This window comes from Mytilus californianus, unplaced genomic scaffold (genome assembly GCF_021869535.1).
Source record: "Mytilus californianus isolate M0D057914Y unplaced genomic scaffold, xbMytCali1.0.p SCAF_2, whole genome shotgun sequence".
Taxonomy (NCBI): Eukaryota; Metazoa; Mollusca; class Bivalvia; order Mytilida; family Mytilidae; genus Mytilus; species Mytilus californianus.
In genome coordinates, this window is record NW_026262668.1 from 137,843,984 (window position 1) to 137,871,118 (window position 27,135).

Below are 27,135 nucleotides of genomic sequence, written 5' to 3' on the forward strand. Positions count from 1 at the left end.
CCGGTTAATCGGTCGAAAGATAATCCGATTAACCGGTAATCCAACAGAGTTTACTTTGAAAACACTACAAAAATCCCGTTCGCAAAAAGCGAAAATAGACCAAAATCCATATCATAGAAAACTGAAGACTGAGCTACACAAACCTCACAAAAACCCAAGGGTGATCTCAGGTCCTCTGGAGGGTTAGCAGAAACTGCTCCACACGTGACACTCTTCGTTTTGCTCATGTAAGTACAAACCTGGGGATCAGTCTATTTCGGTAGGTCACATATTCGTGGAAAAGAAGGCGGGAATGTGGTTACATTTGGAACATATCCGCAACTCGTGATAGCGTACGGAAAAATTATGAAGGGATGATTTCAACTTCACAGCTTCATTGTAAGCAGCAACCCTCTATCAAAGAAATCATGATAGGAAATGCGAGCTCTGGAATATCGTATCAACTGGGAGATATATACTTCATATGCAGGCGTTGCTGGAATGTTGCTATATAGAAATGGAAAATTACAATTGGGGAGCTTAAATCATCCCTCTTCTCGAAAAGTTTTGTTCTCAATCGAACGTCTTGTCAATTTCAAGATGTAAGTCAAGATATGAGACAGACTTATCTGTTGTATCCTTTATATTAAGTTATATGGGATAGATGCGTTCAAAATATTCACCAAACTTTCAATTATTTAGTGAGAGGACATCATCTATAGGGCAGAACATGAAGATTTTCAAGTAGTAAAGAGTTGATGTGAAACAGCTTTTAGGATGTATTTACGTAACATTATATCAACTCGTCTCTTAATTATTAAAGGAAAACAAATTCATTATATCTTGATAGATTGTGACGCCTTTAATACGTCGCAGATATGCTTTGAATAGATATGAGTATTAGTAAGTTTGTCTTCAATACAATACATCTACAACAAAAAGCAATAACGCAATGGCCACTTTTATTTTCAAATAAATAATTTATAAAAAAAAAATATCACAGATGAATTAATTATGAATTACTAGTTTTGTTTATATTCATAGATTGTCGTATACAAATCAATTTTTGCCTGAAAAAAACTACGAATAAAAAATGCATATTTTCCATTCAAAAAGTATCAAGATGTATTTGTGTATATAAAGTATAACAAGAGGTAACCTGGTTATTGATAAATTATTGATGATTATACTACTGTAGGAGAGCAGGAATACAGTCTGTTTTTTTTTCTAATTTTATTATACATGTTTATAACATTCCTATTTCCACGTTCAACAATATCCTTCCGTTTCAGTATTTATATCAGGACTTTTAAAGTATATTTCTTTAACCATTTAACAAAGATGTTCTTTTATCTCCTTTTATACATGTGCTGATCTGAAAAAGAAATAAAAAAATATGCTACTGTTTATATTTGTCCTTATATAGGTATAGCTATATAGATATAAGAAGATGTGATATGAGTGCCAATGAGACAACTCTCCATCCAAGTCACAATTTGTAAAAGTAAACCATTATAGGTCAAAGTACGGCCTTCAACATGGAGCCTTGGCTCACACCGAACAATAAGCTATAAAGGACCCCAAAAATGACTAGTGTAAAACCATTCAAACAGGAAAACCAACGGTCTAATCTATATAAAATAAACAGCTGCGCCATGAGCGCATGATACACCCGTCGTCTTGTGTGTGAATTTTCATGCAATAATCATAAATAGTTTCTGACGTACGGCCTGACATGCGAAAACCCCCTTTTTTTTTACAAAAAACTCAATATCTCTAAAATAAAATTTTGAATCAAAACCAAAAAGTATACAGATCTTTAGATTAATATAACTAAAAAGTGTGTAAAATTTTAAGCAATAATCATAAATCGTTTTTGAGATACGGCGCGACATGTGAAAAACCCATCCCCCTTTTTGTACAAAATACTCAATAACTCAAAAATAAAATTTTGAATCATCACCAAAAAGTATACAGATCTTAAGATTAATATAACTAAGAAGTGTGTAACGTTTTAAGCAATAATCATAAATTGTTTTTGAGATACGGCGCGACATGTGAAAAAAAAACACACACCTGTTTTAGTTACTAAGTCCCGTAACTCAAAAAGTTTTAATCTTATTTTTACCAAAAAGTATACAGATCGTTTGACCATCATAAGAAACAACTATGTTAAGTTTCATGAAATTTGGATAAGTCGTTCTCAAGTTACGGTGCGACATGTTTACGCCGGACAGACAAACGGACAGACGACATTTGTATACCATAATACGTCCCGTAAAAATTTTGACGGGCGTATAAAAACGAGAAACACTTATGAACCTCATCAACAAACGACAACCACTGAACATCAGGTTCCTGACTTAGGACAGGTGCAAACAAATGCAGCGGGTTTAAACGTTTTAACAGGCGCTAACCTTCACCCTAATCTAAAACAATAGTGTAACATCACAACATAGAAAGTCACACTATAAAATATCAATTGAAATTGCTTAACTCAATCAAAAGACATATTAACAAAAACAAGTAAATATACACTGAACGAATAAATTTGATCTATGACACAATGTAAATGAAAAATTAATAAAAAAAAAAGGGGGTGAGATGTAAAACAAAATCAGAAAGACAACCATAACCTTGGACAAAATGCCGCCAAATAAAATAACGTACACAGGTAAATAAAAACAATTTTGTTGTAAGGTATACATGGAGTACGGAAATATTTTTACAAAATATGTTCATAGTACGAGAACAGAAGTGAAAATTTATCGTAATACCAAACACTTATCAAAGGTGATATATATCAAAAATAGTGAGACGAGATATAACACAAAATAAGTAAACATTAAAAAACAATAATGCATTACAAATTGTATCAACAGGTCAAATTAACACGAAAGTACGATTTAAGAGTACTCGCAGTTACTGAAAGCTAGTTAAAAGCCAAAAACAATTAATAATAAAAAATCATGCATCAGAGACTAAAGTCAACTAAAATACATCCCAGGGATTTAGTGTTTTAACGTCATGGACAGTCAAAGAAGAATGACTTGTGCAATGCCAAAATAAAAGTATCGACAGGCAGTAGGATAGTTAGGAGTTAACCTTTTAATAAATATGTATAATTTTATATATAGATAAAGTAATCTCTATATAGAAAATGAATGTGGATGTGTATTTATACATCCCAAAAAACCGTTTGAAAAGAATACAAATTTAGTTATGTTTTAATTTGCTGATGACAAAATCGATATTTGTGCCAATGTAAACTATATTCAAAGATCTAATTACAACATTGGTAAGATAACCTTTACTAATAATTTTGTTTAAAGGTTCGATGAGTTTACACGGATTTTATGTTCTATAATGACCTTTCAGGTCTCTTTTACTTTTCATGACAAAAACATTTACTTGACTAATTAACGATTTATCGGTTCGTTGGTGGTTTTGGTAATGCAGATCAAAAAATGATAGTGTTGTTTATAATTTACAGTATATTCATTTAATGACTTGTTTGATAACTTACTCCATTTCAATTGGACATTCTGAATAAATTGCCACAGAAAAATCGTTTTCATCGACTTCACTATCACAGTGAATAAGTAGTATATATGTTCCCGGGTAAACTGTGTAACATGTGTCTACAGAAGTTCCGAATTGGAAAGGGCCATCACCACCTTCACTGTCTCTCATAGCATTGCCATAGTTGTCATTTAGCCAGTTGTAATCAACTGGGAAAATATCTCCAGGAGCCTGCAAATTCAAGCATGTAATTATATCTCTTTACAACCGTTAAAACTATTCACATTTTGGATGTTAGATTTAGAATTTTTGGATATTTTTCTTCCTGTGATTTTATATTTCATGACGTAAATATATAAGGGGTACATTTCTTTAGAGCCACCAGAGGCTTGCTGGGCATTTTCGTGGTGTTTAACAAGTATTAACGTAATCCATTTTCTGTCGGGGTCTTATTTTATACAATTAATCACGGGCGTCTGTAGACCTTTTTTTATAGATTGTCGATGGTTTTTCAAAGGAGATGGTGTTTCTCAGTTGATAATCTGTTTATCGTTATTTTACCTATGACGTTATTGATGTTTACATGGACAATGGCACGTTCGCCCTTAGTTTCTAGCGATAATTTTCCATCTCAAGCTAGTAGCATGATATGAAAAGTTATCACAAAAAAATAGCGATAAGCCTCATTAACAATTTTCATTAAACACTGTTAAACAAATCCTCGATTATGTTTTTTTACTTGTTATGAGCAACACGACGGGTTCAACATGTGGAACATCATCTGCTTATCATGAGCACTTGTAAGCTCAAATTAAAGTTTTCTATGTAGTGTTTGTAGATTGTTGTTAGATTTTCATCAGTTTTCTGTTTTAACCAAGGTCAGATTTTCTTCGAGTTACTAATTTTTTATTATCCATTAGGTATCTTCTGCATCTTTCTTACGTGTGCTTCAGTGACGAATCAGTCTAGAGTATCTGTATTATCTACCAGTTAAACACGTTTGAAAGTCACTGTATTGTTAACAACAATTCTTGTGTTAAAACAAATGGTTTGTTTACCACTAGTTGCCTTCTAGTTTATTTTTTTTTTACTCATTGATGAATACCGTGCTTCTCCTTTATTCATACGTATACCCACAAATACCTAGACGTTAATTCAAAACTGTTAACCGACAGACAACGCATTTGAAAAACCAAAGAAAAACCAAACCACAGCAACAACTGGATAAAAGAAAAACAACCAATAACTCACTTTCAACAAAAACAAAAGTTTGATCAACACGAAACCTACTGAAAATAAACCGAGAAACTCCGATTAAGTAAGCATGTCATGTCTGTTATACCTATATCATAGAGTCACCTGAATACATTGATCTGATGACAAGTTCTTCTGTGTACATTTTGTTATCATGATTAATAAAATGAGTAATTAAGTACTTGGAAAAAACAAGGTACTAATTGTGTACTACTACTGAGACTACATAGGTTTACAGTCACCATCACGAATTGGTTGACCGATACGATGTGTCGGTGTCTCAACTCACTAACGACATGTTTTTGCGGTCTTAAATCTTTACATACCAGTATATTAGACTGATCTGTAATGTTACCTATTGTGTCTTATTCCCCATTGTGATATTTTGAGAGTAAATGAACACGGCAGGGGGCACATGCATAGCGAGAGAACCTTACCCTGTCGACCCACCCGGTCTCGCTCCTTTTGGAGTTCATGCGATTCCCTCAGTTTTTGTTTGTAACTTTGATTTGTCTCTTCCTAATCGATTTAAACATCGGTAAACTACTGTCACTTTACTTTATAATAATATGAGGCAGAATTTATACAGAATCTTCTCAAAGAAAAAAAAAAGAAGTAAAATAGCAAAAATACCGAACTCTAAGGAAAATTTAAAACGGAAAGTCCTTTATCAATTGGCAAAATCAAAAGCTCAAACACATCAAAAAGCATCTTTCAAAGTTCTTTAATTTCACCTTCAGATATATTGATAATGTTTTGTCACCCAATAACCCACATCTCAAAGAGTGCTTGCATTTCAAATATCCAAGTGAACCAGGTCTGCTTTATATCTGGATCTTTCCAAGTTGTGCTTTAAATTACAATTGTTTTTAAATCTTAGTTGCGCTTATACTTTTGTTGTGCTTCAGTAAGTTATAGCATGCTTAGTTGATCTGGACAATATAGCATGTAAATTACAGTATATGTAAAAAAAAAAGTGTTTTCGACTATTTATGTATATTTGGCATACCAAATGTTCGATACCAGTTTTTCCTTAAGAATGGAATATATAAGTCTACTTGGGACAATTCAAAAGATGCACTTACTTCGAACAATTTGATACCAAGTGCAAATCCGTCATCTTTTTCTGGTTGCATAACTTCAACTCTAAATGTTTGTTCTGAAATGGTTTGAGGTTAACATTAATAATTAACGAAAACGTGTTCATCATTTGATCTTTATCAATCCAAATTACGTCGTAGCATCCTATATTTTCATTGACATTTTAATAAGAAAAATAATAAATGTTGTGTTTTTGTTGTGTCGTTGTTCCTCCTCTTATATTTGATGCGTTTCCCTCAGTTTTAGTTTGTAACCCGGATTTGTTTTTATCTCTATCGATTTATGAGTTTCGAACAGCGGTATACTACTGTTGCCTTTATTTAAACAATTGAATAGAGACTTAAAGGCAAAATTACAAGTCTTGTGTAGACAAAACACTCGTCAAGCAGACTAAATTATAAGCCTGTCAACTTTGACGCGTTTTAAAAAAAATTCTAAACTATAGTGTTGCCTCTTATATAATAACTAGTCCCTGTTTTTTCTTGTTATGTAATTTATGTTCTAATATTTGAAAAGTTTGTTGTACTATTTGTAATGTAAACATAAAATGATATAATGGTTATTAACCTTTAACGAGCACTGCAACTTTTTGCATGATACTTTTGTCGAAGCCACTGTGACTGAGTGACTTTGATCAAACTACATCGATCACCATAACAAATGAACAAAATTATTTTAAAAATCCAATTGGTTTGTTTTGTTTGTTTTTGTTTAACGCCATTTTCAGTGAAGTTAACACGCATTTGTTCTTACCGTCATTGACTGTCAGTAGATACTGCGGGTTATTTGAAAATCCTTCACACGCTATCTGTCCTCCAGCATTAACACCACTTTGGAATGCACCAACTGAACATTTTGTACATTCTGAAAAGAAATGTTTAGTTATATTTCTATACAAATTTGTATGAAACAAAATTAATGACATTTTTATTAAAGATCGTAAAGGTTTAGCAGATTTTCTTAATTTATTGAATATAAGCTCTTTATTGTTGTTTCATCCTTTTTGTACTTATTTATAAATTATTTTCGGCCTTATACAACACTGGTTCTATGAGCGCCCTAATTTTCAACATTAAACTTGCTTATTTGTTTTAAATGTATAACTCGCTAAATTAGAATGCAAAACTTAACACTGATCTATGTTATATTACATTATGTCATAACTATATTGTTTTGTGCTTTGTATGCCAGGACAGCAACATAGTCACCAAACTTTTGATTGTTTAGTGAGAGGACATCTATATAGCGGAACGTGATGTTAAAGATAATGCTAGCTTCTTCCTAAGAATTTCCTGTTTGAAGCCATTCTCGTGTGAATAAAAGAAGAAGTCTACAAGAATAGGAGCCTAATTGGTTCCCATTGGAATGCCGATTGTCAGTTGAAAGCCCGGCTTTGATTGCTGATAAAATTGATGTTAACCCAGCAATATAACATTATTTGCAAGGACACTTTCATAATTTAGGTATCCAATACAATGAAGGAAGATCAAGTTCTTTTTTTCTGGTTCAAATTCCAAAATGAACATAGAACAGACCTATGATTATTCAGGATTTCCTCCTTGGTAAGTGTCATGGGGGTATTTGTTGCGTTTCTAAGTGAATTGTCAATACCTAATTCTTTTATCAAGCAGTTTATGTAATGTGATTTACACACGAAAACGATGTTGTTTGTGACTTTATCTGTGGGGACAACAACATATTTGCTATTGAGGTAGGACAGGTACTAAGCAACATTTGGGTCTTTAAAGATCAAGTAGCATTTGTATTCAAAGTAGATATAAGATATATAGATCAAAACGAACGTGGGTGTGTCTTTATACATCCCGTTTGAAAAGAATACAAATTTAGTTATGTTTTACAGTTAATTTGCTGATGTAGTTAATTTGCCCATTTAGTTTTTTAATTCTAATTTGTATTTGCGACCTCACAGCCTTAACCCATTCGGAAAGAGTATCTTTATCCTCGACTAAATCCATCAGTATTTTAAATTTGTGCTCTCAAATGGTGGATTTAACTTGAACCTGATTTTAATATAAGCGAGTATAACAATTACTAGATTGTAATTTTGGTATGTGTGAGTACAAGACCTACTTTAACGTACTTTAAGTATAAGTGAGTACAAAACTAACTATAACTTGATTTTTATTTTGTATTAGTACAAAGTATATTTATTTTTATTTTACAATGTGTTGGTACAAAGCTGAAAATAACGTGATGAATGGATACTGACTTACTATTAAGTACACAACTTACCGTATAATGGGATTTTAAGTATATGCCAGTAGAACACTTTTTTTTTATAACGTGATTTTAGTTTGTGTGAAAACAAACCTTACTATAGGGTAATTTTGGTATATAAAGGCAACAGTAAAATTGAGAATGGAAATGGGGAATGTGTCAAAGAGACAACAACCCGATCAAAGAGCAGAAAACAGCCGATCGCCACCAATGGGCCTTCAACACAGCGAGAAAATCCCGCACCCGGAGGCGGGCTTCAGCTGGCCCATAAATAAAATGTGTACTAGTTTAGTGAAAATGGACGTCATACTAAACTCCAAAACATAAAAATGAACTAAAATTAAAAATACATACAATGCTAACAAAGGCCAGAGGCTCCTGACGTGGGACAGGCGCAAAAATGCGGCGAGGTTAAACATGTTTTGTGAGATCTCAACCCTCCCCCTATACCTCTAGCCAATGTAGAATAAACAAACACACAGCAATACGAACAGTAAAACTCAGTTTAAAAGAAGTCCGAGTCCGATGTCAGAATAGGTAACAAAAGAAACTAAGCAAAATGACAATGATACATAAATTAACAAAGGACTACTAGCAGTTACTGACATGCCAGCTCCAGACCTCAATTAAACTGATTAAAGATTATGTCTTCATCATATGAAAATCAAGCAGAATCCCTCCCATTAGGGGTTTAGTATCATACCATCATAAATTATATGAGAAGAAAATAACCCGTATCATGCAGTAGTATACCGCTGTTCAATAGTCATAAATAGATTAAGCAAAAACAATTCCGGGTTACAAACTTAAACCGAGGGAAACACATCAACTATGAGAGGAAAACAACGGATCAACAGAAACATTGAACTGCAACAAAAAACAAACGCCAACATACATAGAAACGGACTATTTGATAACAACTGCCATATTCCTGACTTGGAACAGGACATTTTAAGAAATAAATGTTGGGTTGAACCTGGTTTAATGGTATATATGAATACAAAACTTACTATAACATGATTTCATTTTGCTAAGGGGGAAACCTTACTATAGGGGGATTTTAGTAAGTGTGAGTACAAAACTTACGATTACATGATTTTAGTATGTGTGAGTACAAAACTTACTATAACGTGAATTTTCTGCTGGTTCATCGCCATTTCTACCCCTTCCTGTCATCATAGTAATGTTGTCTACTTCACTGAAATTCAATGATTGCTTTAATCAATAGCAATACAGATATAAGATAATTAGATATGGTATGATTGCCAATCGGAGAACTATCGAATGCATTTCCAAATGATCAAAGGTTTCAATAAATGTTTAACCAATAACATGACATATAAGATGTTTATTTAACAGAAATTCAATGAAAAATTAAAAGTGCATTTTATAAATTGTATAGGTCCGAAGCGCTTTTCTTGATTTACCTTCACCAGGAACGCCAAATCGGAATATATGAAAGCAAAAGATGTATAAGAAACGTATTTGTTGAAGATCAATATGACCAAAAAGGATCTAAAATAAAAGCCAAGCAATCTAGCCTTTCAAGTCAACTTTGCCTGATGGAATTGACACCTTAGTTTCTTAATTATTTCTAAATTTCTAAACGGGTAATTTAAGAATGGTTTGTTATAAATCAGGTCAGTACAGAAGTACTGACTACTGATCTAGTGATACCCTCGAGGACTCATAGTCCACCATTGGCGGTATCGAAAAAAGTAAAATAACAAATATAGCACGGAAAATTCAAATCAGAAAGTCCCTTATCAAATGGCACAAAAAAAGGCTGTCATAATCCTGACTTGGTACAGGCATTTTCTCATGTAGAAAATGGTGGATTAAACCTGGTTTAATAGCTAGCTAAACCTTCCACTTGTATAAAAGTCAACCCAATACTGTACAATATGAAAACAATACTTTATAAATTTCATTTGATCAGACCTATAACACAACAGATATGATGGATATATTCACTGAAATTCAATGATTGTTCAAATCTATATCATTACCAAAAGGGTGTGAATTTCATTTTCAGTCAAAAAATTAGGTTTTTTTTTAAAACTAACACGTCAGAATGTAGATACAATTCTGTCTATTTTTTCATACACCAAAAAAAAAACGAATCAATGTAGAGCGTTAATAATAACTTAAATTAATAAAATCAACAAACTAGCCAAACTTTAACTGTGTGTAAGTTTATTGTTTTACGACATCTAGTCAAGAAAGAAAAGGAGGAGGTGTGTGGTCTCGTAAAACTTATTTGTACCCCTCAAACAGTATTTGCATAAATTTCGTTGTTGCTTGTATTTGTTTGTTTGTATTCTTTCGAAGGAGTCGAGTGTTAGTGGTTGGCTTGACAGGAAAAAGGCCAGAAGAATACCTTTGTGTATAGAAAGTACTGATTGAACTAGCTGTCAGTAACTGCGAGTACTCGCAGATGTACTCGCAGATCTGTACTTAGTGTCTTTTTGTTGTTGGGATGTACAACTACCCGGCCACGTACACTCTGTGTTTTTGTTAGATGTATTTCTATTTGTATCTATCTGATGAGTTAAGTCTTTTTCAACTGATTTTTATAGTTTGTTTTTATGTTGTACTGTTACACCACTGTCCCAGGTTAGGGGGAGTGTTGGGCGCCCGCTAACATGTTTAACCCCGCAACATTCTATATGTGCATGTCCCAAGTCAGGAGCCTGTAACTGAGTGGTTGTTGTTTGTTGCTGTTGATCATATGTGTTGTTTGCTTATTGTTTTGTTCAGCTCTTGTATTGTTCTGTTGCACCACTGTCCCAGGATTAAGAGGAGGGTTGGGAGCCCGCTAACATGTTTAACCCCGCCACATTCTGTATGTCCCAGGTCAGGAGCCTGTCAATCAGCGGTTGTCTTTTATTTCTATGTTACATATTTACTTTTCATTCATTATTTTGTACATAAATTAGGCTGTTAGTTTTCTCGTTTGAATTGTTTTACATTTGTCATTTTGGGGCCTTTTATAGATGACTTTGCGGTATGGGATTTGCTCATTGTTGAAGGCCGGACGGTGACCTATAGTTGTTAATTTCTGTGTCATTATGTTTCTTGTGAAGAGTTGTCTCATTTGCAATCATACCACATCTTCCTTTTTGATATAATAAGATACTTCAGTGTATGTGCAGTATTGAAGGAGAAGAGTCAAGAAAATACCTTTCGTATGAATATCACTGACAGGAGAAATCACAGAAAAATAGCATGGATGGGAGAAGACACGAACAGATTTCCGTTTTTTTTGCATGAACACCATCGACAGGGGAACAACCATAAATAAACTTAACTGTATAAACATCATTGTCATGAGAAGATCAACCCATATACCTTATCGTAGAAACGTCTCTGATAAGAGAAGAGCCACAAATATGCTTTATTGTATGGACAGCATTGTCATGAGAAGAGCCATACATATACATTATTGTACACCTCACAGCAGCTGACAGGAGAAGAGCAACACATATACCTTATTGCATAACCGTCACTGACAGGAAAAGAGCAACACATATACCTTATTGTACAAACATCACTGACACCGAAAGAGTCACAAAGACACTTTACTGTATAGACAACACAGACAGGAGAACGGCCTGAAAGATACAAAAACGTTGTAAAGACATCACTCATAGGAGAGAAACCCTAGCAATACCTTATTGTACAAACAGTATTGACTGATGAAGAGTCAGTAAGATCTTATATACTGCGTGACAGTATTGAAGGAGAAGAGTCGGAAAACTTCTTCATTGTATAGACAGCATTTTCATGAGAAGAGGATGAAAGAATCCTCAGTTTATAGAGAGTGTCGACTGGAATTGTTCAAAGATACCTTATTGTATAGATAACATTGATGTATATATATTATAAAGTTAAGTTGAAACTCAGTGAAGACCACATGAGTAAGTTTAACGTATGGCATATCTTATTTGCATTGAGCAAATAATTATGTTTTGATTTTTGCTTAAACATGAAACCTACTGATGATTTGACACAGGACCGGCGGTAAAAAATCTGATCAGAAACTCCTTTTCGTATCCAGCTTCCAAGGTCGAGGGTATAGCAACATATGAACCTGGTTCAACAAGGAATCTGTATGTATTTTGTACATTTCCCATGTATAAATTAGACTTGTCTCCTAATAGTTCCAGGGAAACACAATGGTCGTTTTTGCTAAGAACCTACAATAAAAATTTGTTAAGATACCATATACATTATGGGTAATGACTTGACATACATTTACCTTTACAAAACTCCTACTCAGGAATGTTCAAATAACACTGCGTTGGATGTATAAACACACGGTCACGTCCTTTCTGATCATAGATAGCCCTTTATTTGCAAAGTCTGCGCTATAACAATCAAATGCCACTGAGTTATTTTGAAATAGATTAAAACAAAAGCGACCACTTTTTATGGACTTTTAATTGTTTAGCATATAGATTGAAAGATTAGTACATGTTATGTTCTTTTCTTTTTGTCCTATTACACTTTAAACATGTCATACTTGTAAAGATATTTATTCATATGTCTCTAAATTAGCCAAACAAATCGATAAGTAAGTAAATAAACAGCAACAAACACACAGATATACTCTACTAGCTTAGATTACATTATGCGGAAGACTAAAACACTTTACAATGTATTGATGACATAACTAAGGAAATACCTTGAATAGATCGCATCTGACATCAGCAACATCATCCCTACTCTCTAATGTTCTTTGTACTATCTGAACAACAAGGGCAACTTTACCTTCATCGTCCATTGCTACAGATAGAAACATATATACAAAAACAATGAGACACTCAAAATGGTAAAAATATATACATGTCCCCGAGGCTATCAACAGCCCAGTAGTCAGCACTTCTGTGTTGACATGCAATATCTTTGATATTGTCATAATTATAAAATAACAGTTTACAAAACTTTGAATTTTTCGATATAATCTTCCCCAGGAATAGATTACCTTAGCTGTATGTGGCAAAACCTTTTGGAATGTTGGGTCTTCAATGCTCTTCAACTTCGTATTTTATTTGGCCTTTTATCTTTTTTGCTTCGAGGGTCACTTTAATATGGGTCTTTTGTAGACGAAACGCACGTCTGGCGTAGAAAATTTCAATCCTGGTATCTATGATTAGTTTATAAAGGTATTTTTATTTCTTAGCTTTAGGCAGATTTTTTTTACAAAGTATAAAAAAGTAAGAATATATGTAGACATCTTTACGTCTTCTGCTAGAGCAAACAGTTTCAATATACTGAATACATTTCATTTTGTAAACAGATTGATTGACAAACTCCATCATCTTTACATATCTAATGTCAAGAAGATTAAGATTTCTTTCTAAGGCGTATTACTATACACTTTTGCCGTGTGCGTTGTAACGTTTCTAAAAACAAAAAAATACCTTCATCGCCCAGTGTAACACAGTAACATGGATTCTTTGTTCGGTGTTCAAATCCGCCATTTTTTCCCTCACGCCAGTTTCCGTATACACATGTTACGTAATCTAAAAGACAAAAGAAAAATATAAAACATTTGTATTACTTTTGAAGCTTACTATACGGTATGTGTTGTACTCATTGTTGAAGGCCGTATAGGGACCAATTATTGTTAGCCTCGGTATTTATTGGTCTACGGATAGTTGTCTCATATTACATCTCCTTATTTTGTTAATGATTAAAACAGACACAAAGGAATGGAACAAATAGTATAATTCCATTCAATAAGGACGGTCTTTACAATGTTAGAGAAAGATTGATATGGAACTGATTTAGCAGAAAAAATCAATAAATAAGTTATGCTTGTCTTTTTCGAATCCATAAAGTCAATCTACGAATAAATAAAATGACATCAAGGAAATATACTTCTTGTCAAAACTACAGATATGCATGTTTATCCTGCAATCGACCTTTCTAGTATACAAATATAGGCTGACAGATAACACTAGTCGATAAACGTATAGTATACGTTTATAGTCTTCTAGTATCTTGCTTCTGTTACAAGCAAACGGTTATGTTCAAATTACCGCTGACATCACAGTTCAATTTGGGGTCCCCATTGCGGTCCACCTTTAAGTCGTGCCAATTTCATTCAAAAAAGAAAATTCAACGAATAGGATGGAATAAAATCTATACGTTTATTGATTGATTGATTGATTGGTGTTGAACGCCACTTTCAGCACTATTGTGTTATTTCGTGGCGGTCAGTTTTTATTGGGGGAGAAAGCCGGAGTGCCCAGCGAAAACCACCGACCTTCTGTAGGAAAGCTGACAATACAAGTCAATTGAGTTTAAAGTCGAGTGCACCTGCCATGTGCTGGATTCAAACACACAACATCGGTGTTGACAGGCTAGCGACACAGTAGTTTGACTACGAAGACCACTCGGCCACCAAGGCCTCTATCTATGCGTTTACGCTCAATGTTAAATTGCAGGATAAAACAATATTTGTAAAGTGTAGGAAAAAAAAAATGTATTTGTACTCTCGCTTTTCTCTCTGTTTCTGAAACTCGTCAAATGCATGTTTGTTTTTCTCTCTCTCTGCTTACCATTTTACTAAAAAACATTATGCTTAAGCACAATGGCCCATGGTTGTGCAGTATTGCTGCCAATATCAACAAAAACATTACTTGAAATGAGACAATACAAAACGGGAGAATAATGCATTAAACTATCGGAACTTTCTTCGATTCCCTAGACAGGTAGAAGGTTTAATATGTTGCTAGATAACGGTATGTGTAAGAATATTATGCGAGATGATGTTTGACTAACTGTTATAAACATGCTGTAGTTATTCACAATATTTAAGAATTAACTTCTTAGTTGTTATAAATCTTGTTCATAGAAACAAATTCCAAGGAACAAAAATTAATCTGAATTTTTCATCAATCCTTATGTTCCTTGTAGCGTCTGGAATCCTTATGGACTTTACCAATCGAGTTTTTACACAGAATTTATCTAAGCTACACTCCATTGTAAATTTCGCATTTATACTGTTTAGCATTTGTAACCATGATGGCTGTTTTGTAAAAGAATGCTGACAACATATATTTCAAAGTCCTTTCGTCAAAAAGATTTAAACTTTACCTTTATTTTTGTGCGGTGAGACCCCAAATTTAATTTTGTCATTTTAAAAATATAAAGTATAATGACTGTTTTACTTTCCGTAAATTGACGTCGTCTCCATTAAGGTTATCACATTTAAATCCGATGTCAATATAATAATGTATTCTTTCATTTTATATTGTGTATTTTTTGCATATGCGTTGTGCATATATTTGGGCCATTTTTGTGCTGTCCACAGCTCTGTTGTAAAAGTTTATAGCTGCTTGTTCTTACTTAACATATTAGGGTTTCCATCTCTGTCAAAATCCGGTGTTAGATTACAAATGGTACAATCTTCAAAATATCCAAGAAAATCATTTATATCCATATAAAATTCACCATCGTCTTTTGAAGGTGGCGGAACACAGTCTGACGGGGCAGAATCCCATTCAGGGCTCCTAAAAAATTGCCAAATGTCCAGTTAGAAAAATATGGCACATGATATATATTCTGTAGACCGCAAAGTTCTGTAGAATTAAATATAGTATAACACTTCACCATTAAAAACAGGGTTCCAATTAGCATGTGATATTGGTTTTAAAAAGGAAGACGACAAGCTCCGAACATCACATATCACACATCAATAAAGTTTGCTGTTTTGGAGTAAACCATTAACATAACAATGTTATACCGAAGCTTTGTAAATTCTTTAAGTTTAAACTATTTTCAATTGAATTAAAAGTATAAATTTATCTTTCCGATTTAATAAATAAAGTTAAATATTTTGAACATAATTTAGATTTATAATAAAGAATTTCATTAACATTAATAAGTTAAAATAAAGACTTCTATTTGAATAAATTTGATCCCGTATATCCTTTCATTTTAATTTGCTGATTTGGAATAAATCATTGAAACAACATAGTATTTTATTTACCAGAGCAAGACTTCGAAAGAACAAGTGTCCAAGAAGATGGACACACCTGAAGAAGGAATCACCTAGACAGACATGTGACCTAGAATTCTCCAGATCCCTAAAAGATGTTATAATCCCCATATGCAAAATCTCCGAGCGAGCTAGGTTCGATCCCCCTTAACAACAAGAAAGACTATTTGGTATATGAGCTTTACATGGGGGAAAAAGACAAATCCATTGAAACAGAGCTCCCTCGCCCCTTTTTCCATAACGTTTGCATTGTTCAAGTCAAAAGAAAGTAAATTAAAGAAATAAATACCCATCACTCCATGGCCCGTTCCATTCTCCATTGCCCCAAGGATTTCTTATTCTTAATAACTTTGCTCCACCTACCTTTAAATAAAAAAACGATGTTACCATTTAAAAGTTTTATTATTAGTAGTAAATAATGAAAGTATACATATTATTTTTTAAACATTCATATATTTAGTAATAAATTCTTGAATGTCGCAGAGACGTCAAAATAAGAATGGAATATAAATCATGTTTGCCTTATTTCTTTGAGTTAAAAATCAAGCAACATTTTTGAAATATTTTATCGGCCGATTCCAACCAATGAAATTTGTTTAATTAATCTGTGATTTTATAAAGGGTATCGGCACCACTATTGCGTAAATGGTATTAAATATTCAGGTTTACTAATACATATCTTAATTTTTTTTTTATATTTTCCACCGTAAAACCACTTCGTGCAATGCTGTACAGTAAATGAAGATTAACTTACAATAAAAGCTCCGTTCATGGAATAAGCGTGACCTCCTACCAATCCACATTTACCATCATTTTTACCCTGCAAAACCATAAATGAACATAATTGATAATAGACTTTTTTATGAACTTATACTTGTAAATGTTTTTTTGATTGGTTGTTTTTATAGCAAACGTTTTTCTTTATCATATTCGTTATAGAATGCATTTGAAAAATTTTAATAACATTTGTTCCAGGTTGCCTATGAGACATTTTTATTATTAATGCTTTTTCTAGATTGCCTATGAAAATGCATATTTTTCGCATATAATATAGAATTAGGAAGATATTCACATTAAGAGAAGCGGAGGTCGATTCATTCAAAACCTTGTCTTATAAATTCAAATTTACACTATAAAATGATTGTAATGGATCTAAAATGATTTTGAAACCATCAAATCATCTATGTCGGAATCATAAATATAAAAATTTGGCGATGTGGCATGATTGCTTATGAGACAAATATCCATAAAGAGATTTGAACAGGTCACTGTACGGTCTTCAATAACTAGCAAACACCATATTGTATACAGGCGATAAAAGGTTTCAGTATGACAATGTGTGAGAAAATCAAAAAACAAAACCATTGATAAAGACCAATTGCAATGGTTGTATATTCATATCAATAAATCGGTGTATACTAAAGACGATTTAATCTGCTGGTGACCAGGTCAATCTTCGCTACTATTTATGTTATTTGGTTTGTTTTCATGTCTTAGATTTGTTTTCTCATTGGTGTATACAAATAACTCCTTTTATTGTTATGTTAAACTGTTTGTAATCGATTAAGATCTGTCTTGGATGCCTTCAATGGGTATAAATTCAAAGCCAGGATTTTTTATATATCATACAACATAGTCGTGTGTTTTAAACTCAATTGTCCAGAGAAATAAATGTTTGATTTCCGTACCGGAACAGCACACCCAACCATAGTAGTTGGGCACTGGAAGGCATTATGTAACCTTTGGAATAATCGTTCAGACGATATCCTTTTCTTCTTGAAGTCAATCATCTCTGCAACTCCTCCTGTTAAGTTCATGAAGGAGTCAGCTGTTAATCCCGCTGTTATTTCTTCATAAGATCCATACAATCTGTTAATAATTACATATTAAATTATTTGATAAAATTCACAAAAGTTAGACAAGAATTTTGAAAAAAACAGAAGACTTTATAAACACTATGGATCTAAGATTTCGACAGTCAGAAAAACATTACAAAAAAATTATGGACGAGAATATCAAACTATATAACGAAAACTTGCGCACGAAGATGAGAAATATGCATTTCAAGAACTCAAGGGAAGTTTGGAAAATTTGGAATAAAGTAAAGCATAAAAACAATTGTAATATCACCACTGATTCATTATTTAACTTTTTTAAAGATATAAACAAAAATAATTATGATGGAGATACTTATGATATTGATATTGATGTTAGCAAAGAATCTTCAAAGTCTATGTTAAATGAAAGTATAACAGCTGAAGAAATATTGAAAGCAATAAAAAATATGAAGAATAACAAATCGTCGGGTGACGATATGATTGTAAATGAATACATATCTTCTTCTATTGATTGTATGATTGATATTTATTTGTGAAAGAAAGAAAAAAACTTTACTGTACCTTTGTCGACTTTGAAAAAGCCTTTGATATTATTCAGAGAAATTTTTTATTATTTAAACTTCTGGAGAATATTATAAACAGCAAATTTTTTCCGCATTACGAGTTGACAGTATTTTAAAAAATATTTCTGTTATTATATGCGGATGACACTGTGATGTTTTCCGAAAGTAATGAAGATTTACAAAACTTGTTAAATGAATTTAGTGATTATTGTGAAAAATGGCAACTAAAAATAAATATTGATAAGACAAAAGTTCTTTTATTCTCCAAAGGGAGACAACGCAAAAATATTAGTTTTTTTTTTATACAGAATAGAGAACTAGAAATTGTAACTGATTATAAATAACTTGGTATATTTTTTGCTAGTAGTGGTTCGTTTCTAAAGACCCGAAAATATATTTGTGAACAAGCTAAAAATTCAATGTATGGTATATTAAAAAATTGTAGACAAAACAGTTTAACCTTAGAATGTCAGTTAGACATGTTTGATAAGATAGTTTTACCTATTTTTCTTTATGATTTGAAAGTTTTGATATGATAGAACGTGTTCATTTAAAATTTTGTAAGCTTGTTCTACAGTTAAAACAGAGTACACCTAGTTGAATTGTTTATGCAGAATTGGGAGGATATCCTGTAATTCTAAATGCCAAAGTGCGTATGGTTAGTTTCTTATGTAGATTACTGTGTGGTAAAGAAAGTAAAATTGCATATCTTATATAAAAAATTTAATCCACCATTTTCTACATAAGGAAATGCCTGTACCAATTCAGGAATATGACAGTTGTTTTCCATTCGTTTGATGTGTTTGAGCTTTTGATAAGGGACTTTCCGGTTTGAATTTTCCTTGGAGTTCGGTATTTTTGTTATTTTTTACTTTGTATATTAATTTTCACAACTATGGTCTTAAATGTAAATGGGTATCATTTGTAAAAACGGTTTTTGATAATTGTGGAATGATAAATATCTAGTTGAACCAATTATTAGATAAATGGGTAATTATTAAAGGTATTGAGTTGAAACTTAAAGACCAGTTTATGCAGAATTGCTTTAGCGAAATTAACACTACTCTCAAATGCTTATGTTATGGAATTTTTAAAACTGATGTTATATTGGAAAGTTATTTTTCAAAATTGTCAATTTATAATCAATTTTTATTGTGTTAATTAAGATGTGGAAGTCATCGCTTCCCTATTGAGAGGAGAAGGTGGAACAACATATCCAAAAATGATAGGTTGTGCCATCTTTGCAAATCAAGAGATATCAGTGATGAATATCATCATGTCATGTAATGTAATGCTCTTAATCTTAAGAACTAGAAATTAAAGAAACAACAGACACGGCTTCCTCCGCCTCATTTTTAGACTTATACCTCGAATTTGACATAAGCGGTAATTTCAGTACCAGAATCTAAGACAAACGACACGATTTTAATTTTAAAATTATCAATTTCCCCCACCTTAGTAGCAATATACCAACTTCACCTGCATATGGGATATACATTTCCCAACTCATTCAGTATTCAAGAGTTTGAAGCTGCTACTCAGACTTTGTACTACGTCACCAGTGTCTGAGCAGAAAGTTAATGAACCAGGGTTACGTCTCGTCCTTTTTCTATAAAAATGTTTATCGGAAGATACCAAGACCTTGTTGATAAATATTCCGTATCAACTTCACAAATAATACATGATGGTCTTGATGTATAGATTCTAGTAACTGACGTTGTTTATCATCTTAAATACGTGTTATAGTGTTCTTTTATTTGTCTGTAAAGTATTAATGTTTACTGTTTGGTACATTTTTGGTAATATCCTTTAGGCTTGGCTCGGTACTTGTGCATCCCGCCATTGTGTTGTTGTGCTGTGGTCATTTTTTGTATTCTTGTGTTTCATTTTTGCGTATGTGCTTTGTCGATAACCATTTTGTTTTTCTTTGTTGACATATTTGTTTGTTTTTATAGTGATTGAGAATATATCACAATTTTTACTGCTGTACCCCTATTTTTGACTTTTTTACCTATTATGTCTGTTTGTTTTGTTCACATATTGTTGTCAATATAATGGAATTGTATGCAACTGTCATACAAGTGAGAGGTTTAGCTAGCTATAAAACCAGGTTTCATCCACCATTTTCTACGTAAGGAAATGCCTGTACCAAGTCAGGAATATGACAATTGTTTTCCATTCGTTTGATGTGTTTGAGCTTTTGATTTTGCCAATTGTTAAGAGACTTTCCAATTTGAATTTTCCTTGGAGATCAGTATTTTTGTTGTTATAGTTTTTAATCAGGACAGAAAGAGGTTGTTACCACACTATTGTACTTTTTGTCAAAATATATATTAATGTCAACAATTAATGAGCTCGTGTAACTATATTGTTTTTGAAAAACTATGTAGATTTATACAAATTATAAATGTGAGAGTCACTCCTACTGATTAGTCTGTAATTCAATACTTTATGTCTGTATTGTTTACATGTGCTTTAATATTTAATGTAATTGTTTATATATATATATATATATATATACAACTCGTCTAAACATCAGCCCAACAATGTTAGATCCGTAAATTTGCTTTCGCAAATTTTTTGTTCTTCCCTCGCCGGAATTGCTGGTGATCCGATGGATAAATCTGTTGTAGAGTTGTCACTAGTTCAGACGTACTTATATATTATATATATATATATATACGCGTCGGGCATAGTGCAAGGCGATTTGGTGCCACGATATCTCAGTAGCATCAGTTCGAATCCCGGCCAGGGAAGAACAAAAAATTTGCTTCCGCAAATTTACAGATCTAACATTGTTGGGCTGTTGTTTAGACGAATTATATATACAGAATGTATTTTCAGCCTTGTATCACCATCACTGCTGGTGATCCGATGGATAAAATCTGTTGTAGAGTTGTCACTGGTTCAGACGTACTTATAATATAATTATTTCTGTGACTGCATCTCACATTAATTTGTAGGATCCTTTACAATAGATAATTCAGTTGATCTGTAACAATTCCATCTTCATGCCTTATATATCATGTACTGTGTTACGACGCTAGATAAAAACTGACGACGAAAGGTAATACCCGGCCACCGAAAGATTTATTATTATAGAGCCTAGGTGGTCGAGTGGTCTAGCACGTCGGGCATAGTGCAAGGCGATTTGGTGCCACGATATCTCAGTAGCATGAGTTCGAATCCCGGCCAGGGAAGAACAAAAAAATTGCTTCCACAAATTTACAGATCTAACATTGATGGGCTGTTGTTTAGACGAATTATATATATATATATATATATATATATATATATATATAAGTACGTCTGAACCAGTGACGACTCTACAACAGATTTTATCCATCGGATCACCAGCAGTGATGGTGATACAAGGCTGAAAATACATTCTGTATATATATATATACAGCACAAACAACATTTTCCAAAAGACCAAAAAAGTGAAAAAGTATATTTTAACAAAACGCATTTGACTAACAGGTCGAACAACAGATGTTCTTAAACCCTGCTGACTGCCATTGGCCATTGCCAAATAAACGGATCAAAAGATGTTACAAAATGGATCTTTTAAAATTATTAATTAAATACCAAACAGAAAACAATAAACTTGCGGAAAAGATGGTATACCGCAAACAAAAGGATCAAAAATTGGTACACCTTATCCGGATTTCGACAATTAATGTCTCTTCAGTGATGTTAGGAATCGAAACGGTATTTGGAAGGCCATATAGTTTACCTCAATTAAGGATAGAATCAAGAATTTTGAAGAGTCGAAATAGGATGAACGGATCATATAAACCCGAAGACAAATATAATACAAGCCCAAACGAAAAAATATAAACAAGTCTAAATTGAAAACAATGTTCAAACCTATGATTGCGTTGGATAAAAACCGCAATTTTTATGCGTATGCATGCAAAACAAATTTCTTGGTAGAGGGGTCTAAATACAGCACAAACAACATTTTCCAAAAGACAAAATAGGTGAAAAAGTATATTTTGGTATAACGCTTTTGACTAGCAGGTCGAACAACTTTTTCACTTTTTTGGTCTTTTGGAAAATGTTGTTTGGACCCCTCTACCAAGAAATTTGTTTTGCATGCATACGTATAAAAATTGCCGTGAACATTAGAGAGACATTAATTGTCGAAATCCGGATATGGTGTACTAATTTTTGCACCTTTTGTTTGTGGTATACCATCTTTTCCGCAAGTTTATTGTTTTCTGTTTGGTATTGACAACATTTTCCAAAAGACAAAATAGGTGAAAAACTATATTTTAACAAAACGCATTTGACTAGCAGGTCGAACAAATTTTTCACTTTTTTGGTCTTTTGGAAAATGTTGTTTGTGCTGTATTTAGACCCCTCTACCAAGAAATTTGTTTTGCATGCACCCGTATAAAAATTGCGGTTTTTATCCAACGCAATCATAGGTTTGAACGTTGTTTTCAATTTAGACTTGGTTGTATATATATATATATATATATATATATATGTAGGACTCTGAACCGCGATGGTACTCCGAACAGCGATGGTCACGCTGAAGTGCGATGGTTGGACGCTGAAGTGCGTTTTTGATCACGCTGAAGTGCGATGGTGGCATTGTGACGCTATCCTGTTGATAGCTACACCGAAGTGCGATGGTGATAACGCTGAAGTGCGATGGACTAATTAAACTATATTTTCAATGCTTTTCATGACTATGTAGAATGCAGTTTGTTTGCTTTATGTCGACGTTACATTGTGTTACTGTAGAAGCAGTTTTCGGGTTTTTAAGTTAATAAGGGGCATATAAACTACAGGAAACGGAGAGTGATTGGTCGAGTTAACCTTCTGTAGCGGATTTTTTTTTCGAAATCTACAAAAGGTTCTAGTTTACGAACGTCGCATTATTCTCTAAATACATACGGGTTCGTAAACAGACTCTCTGTATTATAATATTACTGTAAAAGAGGAACTCATGAAAAGAACCAGGTAAAAATAAAATGTTTAAGCAGAATTATGTTCACATGCATAAAATCAAAGAGGACGATCTCTCATTTAATATGCAACTGTAACTAAGGACATACATAGACAATAATGAATATTTTATATACTAACTATAAAACAATTAAATAATTGCACATCTGTAGATTTTAAACAAGCCACCACGCGTCATATAGACCATCGCACATCAGCGAACGCGCCATCGCACTTCGGAGCAGACCATCGCACTTCAGCGTGACTATCGCACTTCAGCGTCCCCATCGCACTTCGAGTCCTATATCTATATATATATATATAATATATATATATATTCTCTGTAACTATGTAATTTGTAGTTAATGAGAAATGAAATTCATTCATCCATTCAAATATCTTTTTGAACCGCTAATTAAATGTAATTTCCCTGTTTAATAATAAAAAAACTAATCAAAGACACCAAGGCTTATAATTTAATACGCCACACGCCCTTTTCGTCTACCAAAGACTCATCACTGACGCTTGAATAAAAATAAAATTGTATTGAGAAGATAAACATAAAAAAAAATTATGTTATACAAAAATAAATTATAAAAACTTCAACAAATATTGGAAATTTGTAATTATAAATTCCCTAAGTCTTCAAAATATTCATAAACCTAGAAAAGACATTTGAACATAATTGGTTGGTGTATGCTTTTTTCCTATAAAAATGTAAATTTAATATACTAGTACTGTGGATTAATTATTGATATTGGCATACCAATATTCGTTGATTTCGTGGATAAATGTTATCCGCGAATTTAAATTTCAACGAAATACAAATTTTCTATAGGCTTGATTGTAAACTTTGGCAAAACAAAGGAAATATATTTTTCTCAATCCACAAAAATAGACGAATCCAGAGTATGTAATAACTAACTTTGAAAGTATATTTGAAAGTAATAACATACTCTATATTTTTTCAATTTTAGGATTACTCGTTTACCATTTCAGGTTTTATTTTGGACATTATTTGAGAAAAAAACCTTTAAACTTACTTTGCAAAAGCCTTTTCCAGGAGAGCCACCCACATCTCATTTGGGTCTGTTGCAGAGTGAGCCCCAGCTATATTTGTTTCATACACAACTGGTAGGAAGTCATCTATATAGGTATCATTCCAAACACCAAATCTCCAGAACCGACAGTGAAATATCCCATCATAATCATCCGAACCTATTTTGTAAGCATCACCAGGTATAACCTGTAATATAAAAGGAGAAAACGATTTACCTCTTGCGACGCTCCTTGTCTCTCTCCCTTTAGATTTCGTTGAATTCCGCTTGAATTCACTGAAATTTGATTTAAAATAGGTATTTTTCTTTTAATTAAAAAATATTTGTAATGATTCACTGGCTGCTGGTTGTTACCTTCATAAATTGATAGTCCGCCAGCAGTGATAAATGCCTAATGGCAAAAAAAACAAAACATGACACTGATTTTCATGCGCACGAAAAGTGTTTTTTTAGATGATTTAAATCAGGTGTGCTTCAGACAAAAAAATTCATAATGGCCAAAAATAAACCAATTACTATACATTAAACGCAAAAGGTACATACACAAAAACAACCGAACCCGTCTGCAGTCAACTCTGTCTTTTTTTATACAACTACATTTATGAACTGAAAATTTACAGACAAAATATTTCATTCAAGCCGTACTAATAAAGCAACAATAGTGACTCTGCGGATGATACCCCTGCAAACCAATGACCCACTAGCAGCGGTACCGTTCCAAAGGTAGTGGAAACATACAAAACCGATTTTTTTAATAAACATTACCTGGGTATGCTCGAGAAGGGTAAACTTTATTTAGGAGACAATTTCTCTATTTCCGAATTCGTTCTTGAGTTTGTTGTTGAAAATAGTAATCGTTACGTTATTATTATTCCTACTTACCCTTCGTAGCAATCTTGGTTTGTCTGCAATGTTGGCTACCATAGCCAAGAACCAACAAGTGCCTACTTCACCTTGTCCAATGTCAAATCTAGTTGTTCCCTCTGAAAATAGAACAGGTTCTTCTGCGACATCCTGTAAAAACAATGTTTTAATAGATATTAAGTTGAAAAGAAAAAGGAATTTCGTAAACATTGCCTTTTCATGTTTTGTTTTGATTCAGATATTTTGGTTGTCGCAATATTATAAAGCTGGAAAAGAGGCGTGTCACTTGGTGTTGGTAATTGTCCATTGTTGATGAAGAACTCTCAATATCGGTTAACTTGTGTTTATGACTTGCTGTCTCATAAACGCAAACGTCAAATGTACACTCATTCATAAACATCCATACTCCCTACACAAGATAAATCAAGGAATGAATATAAATGTATTCAAATTCATTTATGCCCAAAATAAAATCACTTCAGAATTGCATGTTGTACATCTTTATACACATGTTGATATAAACTATTCAATAGATAGAAATGGAATATGTTAATAATGAATACACACCATAGGTCTTTTCCATTCCAAATCTGATCTTTTAGGAAAAGCAACATCCACAGTGAATTTGTAATCAGTATACAGATCTTCGTTAGAATGAGGAGGTTCCTGTGTGGGAAAATCTGCATACGATGTTCGAAAATCTAAGAACAGTTCATGTGTTCCAATGTCTGTTGGTACATACTCGGCTACCGTGAAGTCTGGCAGTCCAGGCAACATCATATCGTCAGTATTGTAAAAGTCAACTCCACTTTTGGCATCACTGCTTTTAACTCCAACTGGGCCATTTTTATCGGCACTTTTGGGTTTGGCAGCCACGATTGGCACAGGTATTGATTTATACTTAAAGAAAGGTGAATTTAGTCAATACAATATAATAGAACGTTGCTGTCAGCCTCATTTGTGCTTCTAATCAGCAACTCATTTCTAAGATCTAATGGCAACTATTTTATCTTTCAAAATTAATTCTTAACTTCATATTCTAAGTTTCTAATATACCCGTCTACCCATCGTACACATGTAATTGCCTTCATGTATTAAATCGCGGTATTGCTTTGCTAGTGCATCATACTTCTAACAAGATACATGTTATTTGGATAAAATTTTAATTAAAAAAAAGAATTGGCAAAAAAGTAGAAAAAGCCTAGGATGAATGTACAGGCAAATGCATTGGTTCTTGAATCATCAACTAACGTTTGTACACATCTGTTCTCCCTAAAGTTTTAACATCGATTGTGTCGGTCTAAGATTTATTGTCGGTAAATATTAAGAAATAACATTTATGTCGGTGATAGATATCGTCATAAATCTCGTCTTAAATGTGGACGTCAATACATATTCTGATTTTTTTTTTTCTCATAGGTTAATAATCTGCAATAACAAATGTCATCCTAATCACAAGCATTCTTATACTGCTTTCTCACAAGGTAAAAATGTGCAAGAGGACATGCCCTCATAATCGAGGCATTCTGATTTAGCTCTTTTAAAATATTTGTACTTATGAGACTTTATAATCATGTAACAAATGAGGATTAAGTCTTAAAGGTTCAACCATTTGAGGAATTTTAAAAAGAGGCGGACGATACCAAAAGGAGAATCAACACTCATGTATATTGGCTACCAGGCGAATTAGAATGTCGAGGACTTATAGTTCCTATGCAATCATTGATAACATGACAGATCACGCCGTC

At 33.0% G+C, this 27,135-nt stretch overlaps 1 protein-coding gene across 3 annotated transcripts in view; it reads right to left on the bottom strand.

Annotated features, from left to right (window-relative positions):
• Positions 1 to 924: 924 nt before the first annotated feature.
• The window catches only part of LOC127731188 (calpain-A-like), a 37,841-nt gene continuing 11,630 nt past the window's right edge, over positions 925 to 27,135 (bottom strand). For all 3 annotated transcript variants that reach the window (XM_052240137.1, XM_052240135.1, XM_052240136.1), the window contains 15 exons: positions 25,955 to 26,287; positions 25,406 to 25,537; positions 24,509 to 24,711; positions 17,794 to 17,974; positions 16,860 to 16,925; positions 16,395 to 16,468; positions 15,454 to 15,617; positions 13,521 to 13,622; positions 12,782 to 12,882; positions 12,094 to 12,293; positions 9,219 to 9,292; positions 6,610 to 6,720; positions 5,841 to 5,914; positions 3,506 to 3,732; positions 925 to 1,354 (listed from right to left, as the gene is read on the bottom strand). In XM_052240137.1, the coding sequence (XP_052096097.1) occupies positions 1,339 to 1,354; positions 3,506 to 3,732; positions 5,841 to 5,914; positions 6,610 to 6,720; positions 9,219 to 9,292; positions 12,094 to 12,293; positions 12,782 to 12,882; positions 13,521 to 13,622; positions 15,454 to 15,617; positions 16,395 to 16,468; positions 16,860 to 16,925; positions 17,794 to 17,974; positions 24,509 to 24,711; positions 25,406 to 25,537; positions 25,955 to 26,287 (2,058 nt within the window). In that variant the 3' untranslated portion in view covers positions 925 to 1,338. The remainder of the gene's footprint in view (positions 1,355 to 3,505; positions 3,733 to 5,840; positions 5,915 to 6,609; positions 6,721 to 9,218; positions 9,293 to 12,093; positions 12,294 to 12,781; positions 12,883 to 13,520; positions 13,623 to 15,453; positions 15,618 to 16,394; positions 16,469 to 16,859; positions 16,926 to 17,793; positions 17,975 to 24,508; positions 24,712 to 25,405; positions 25,538 to 25,954; positions 26,288 to 27,135) is intronic.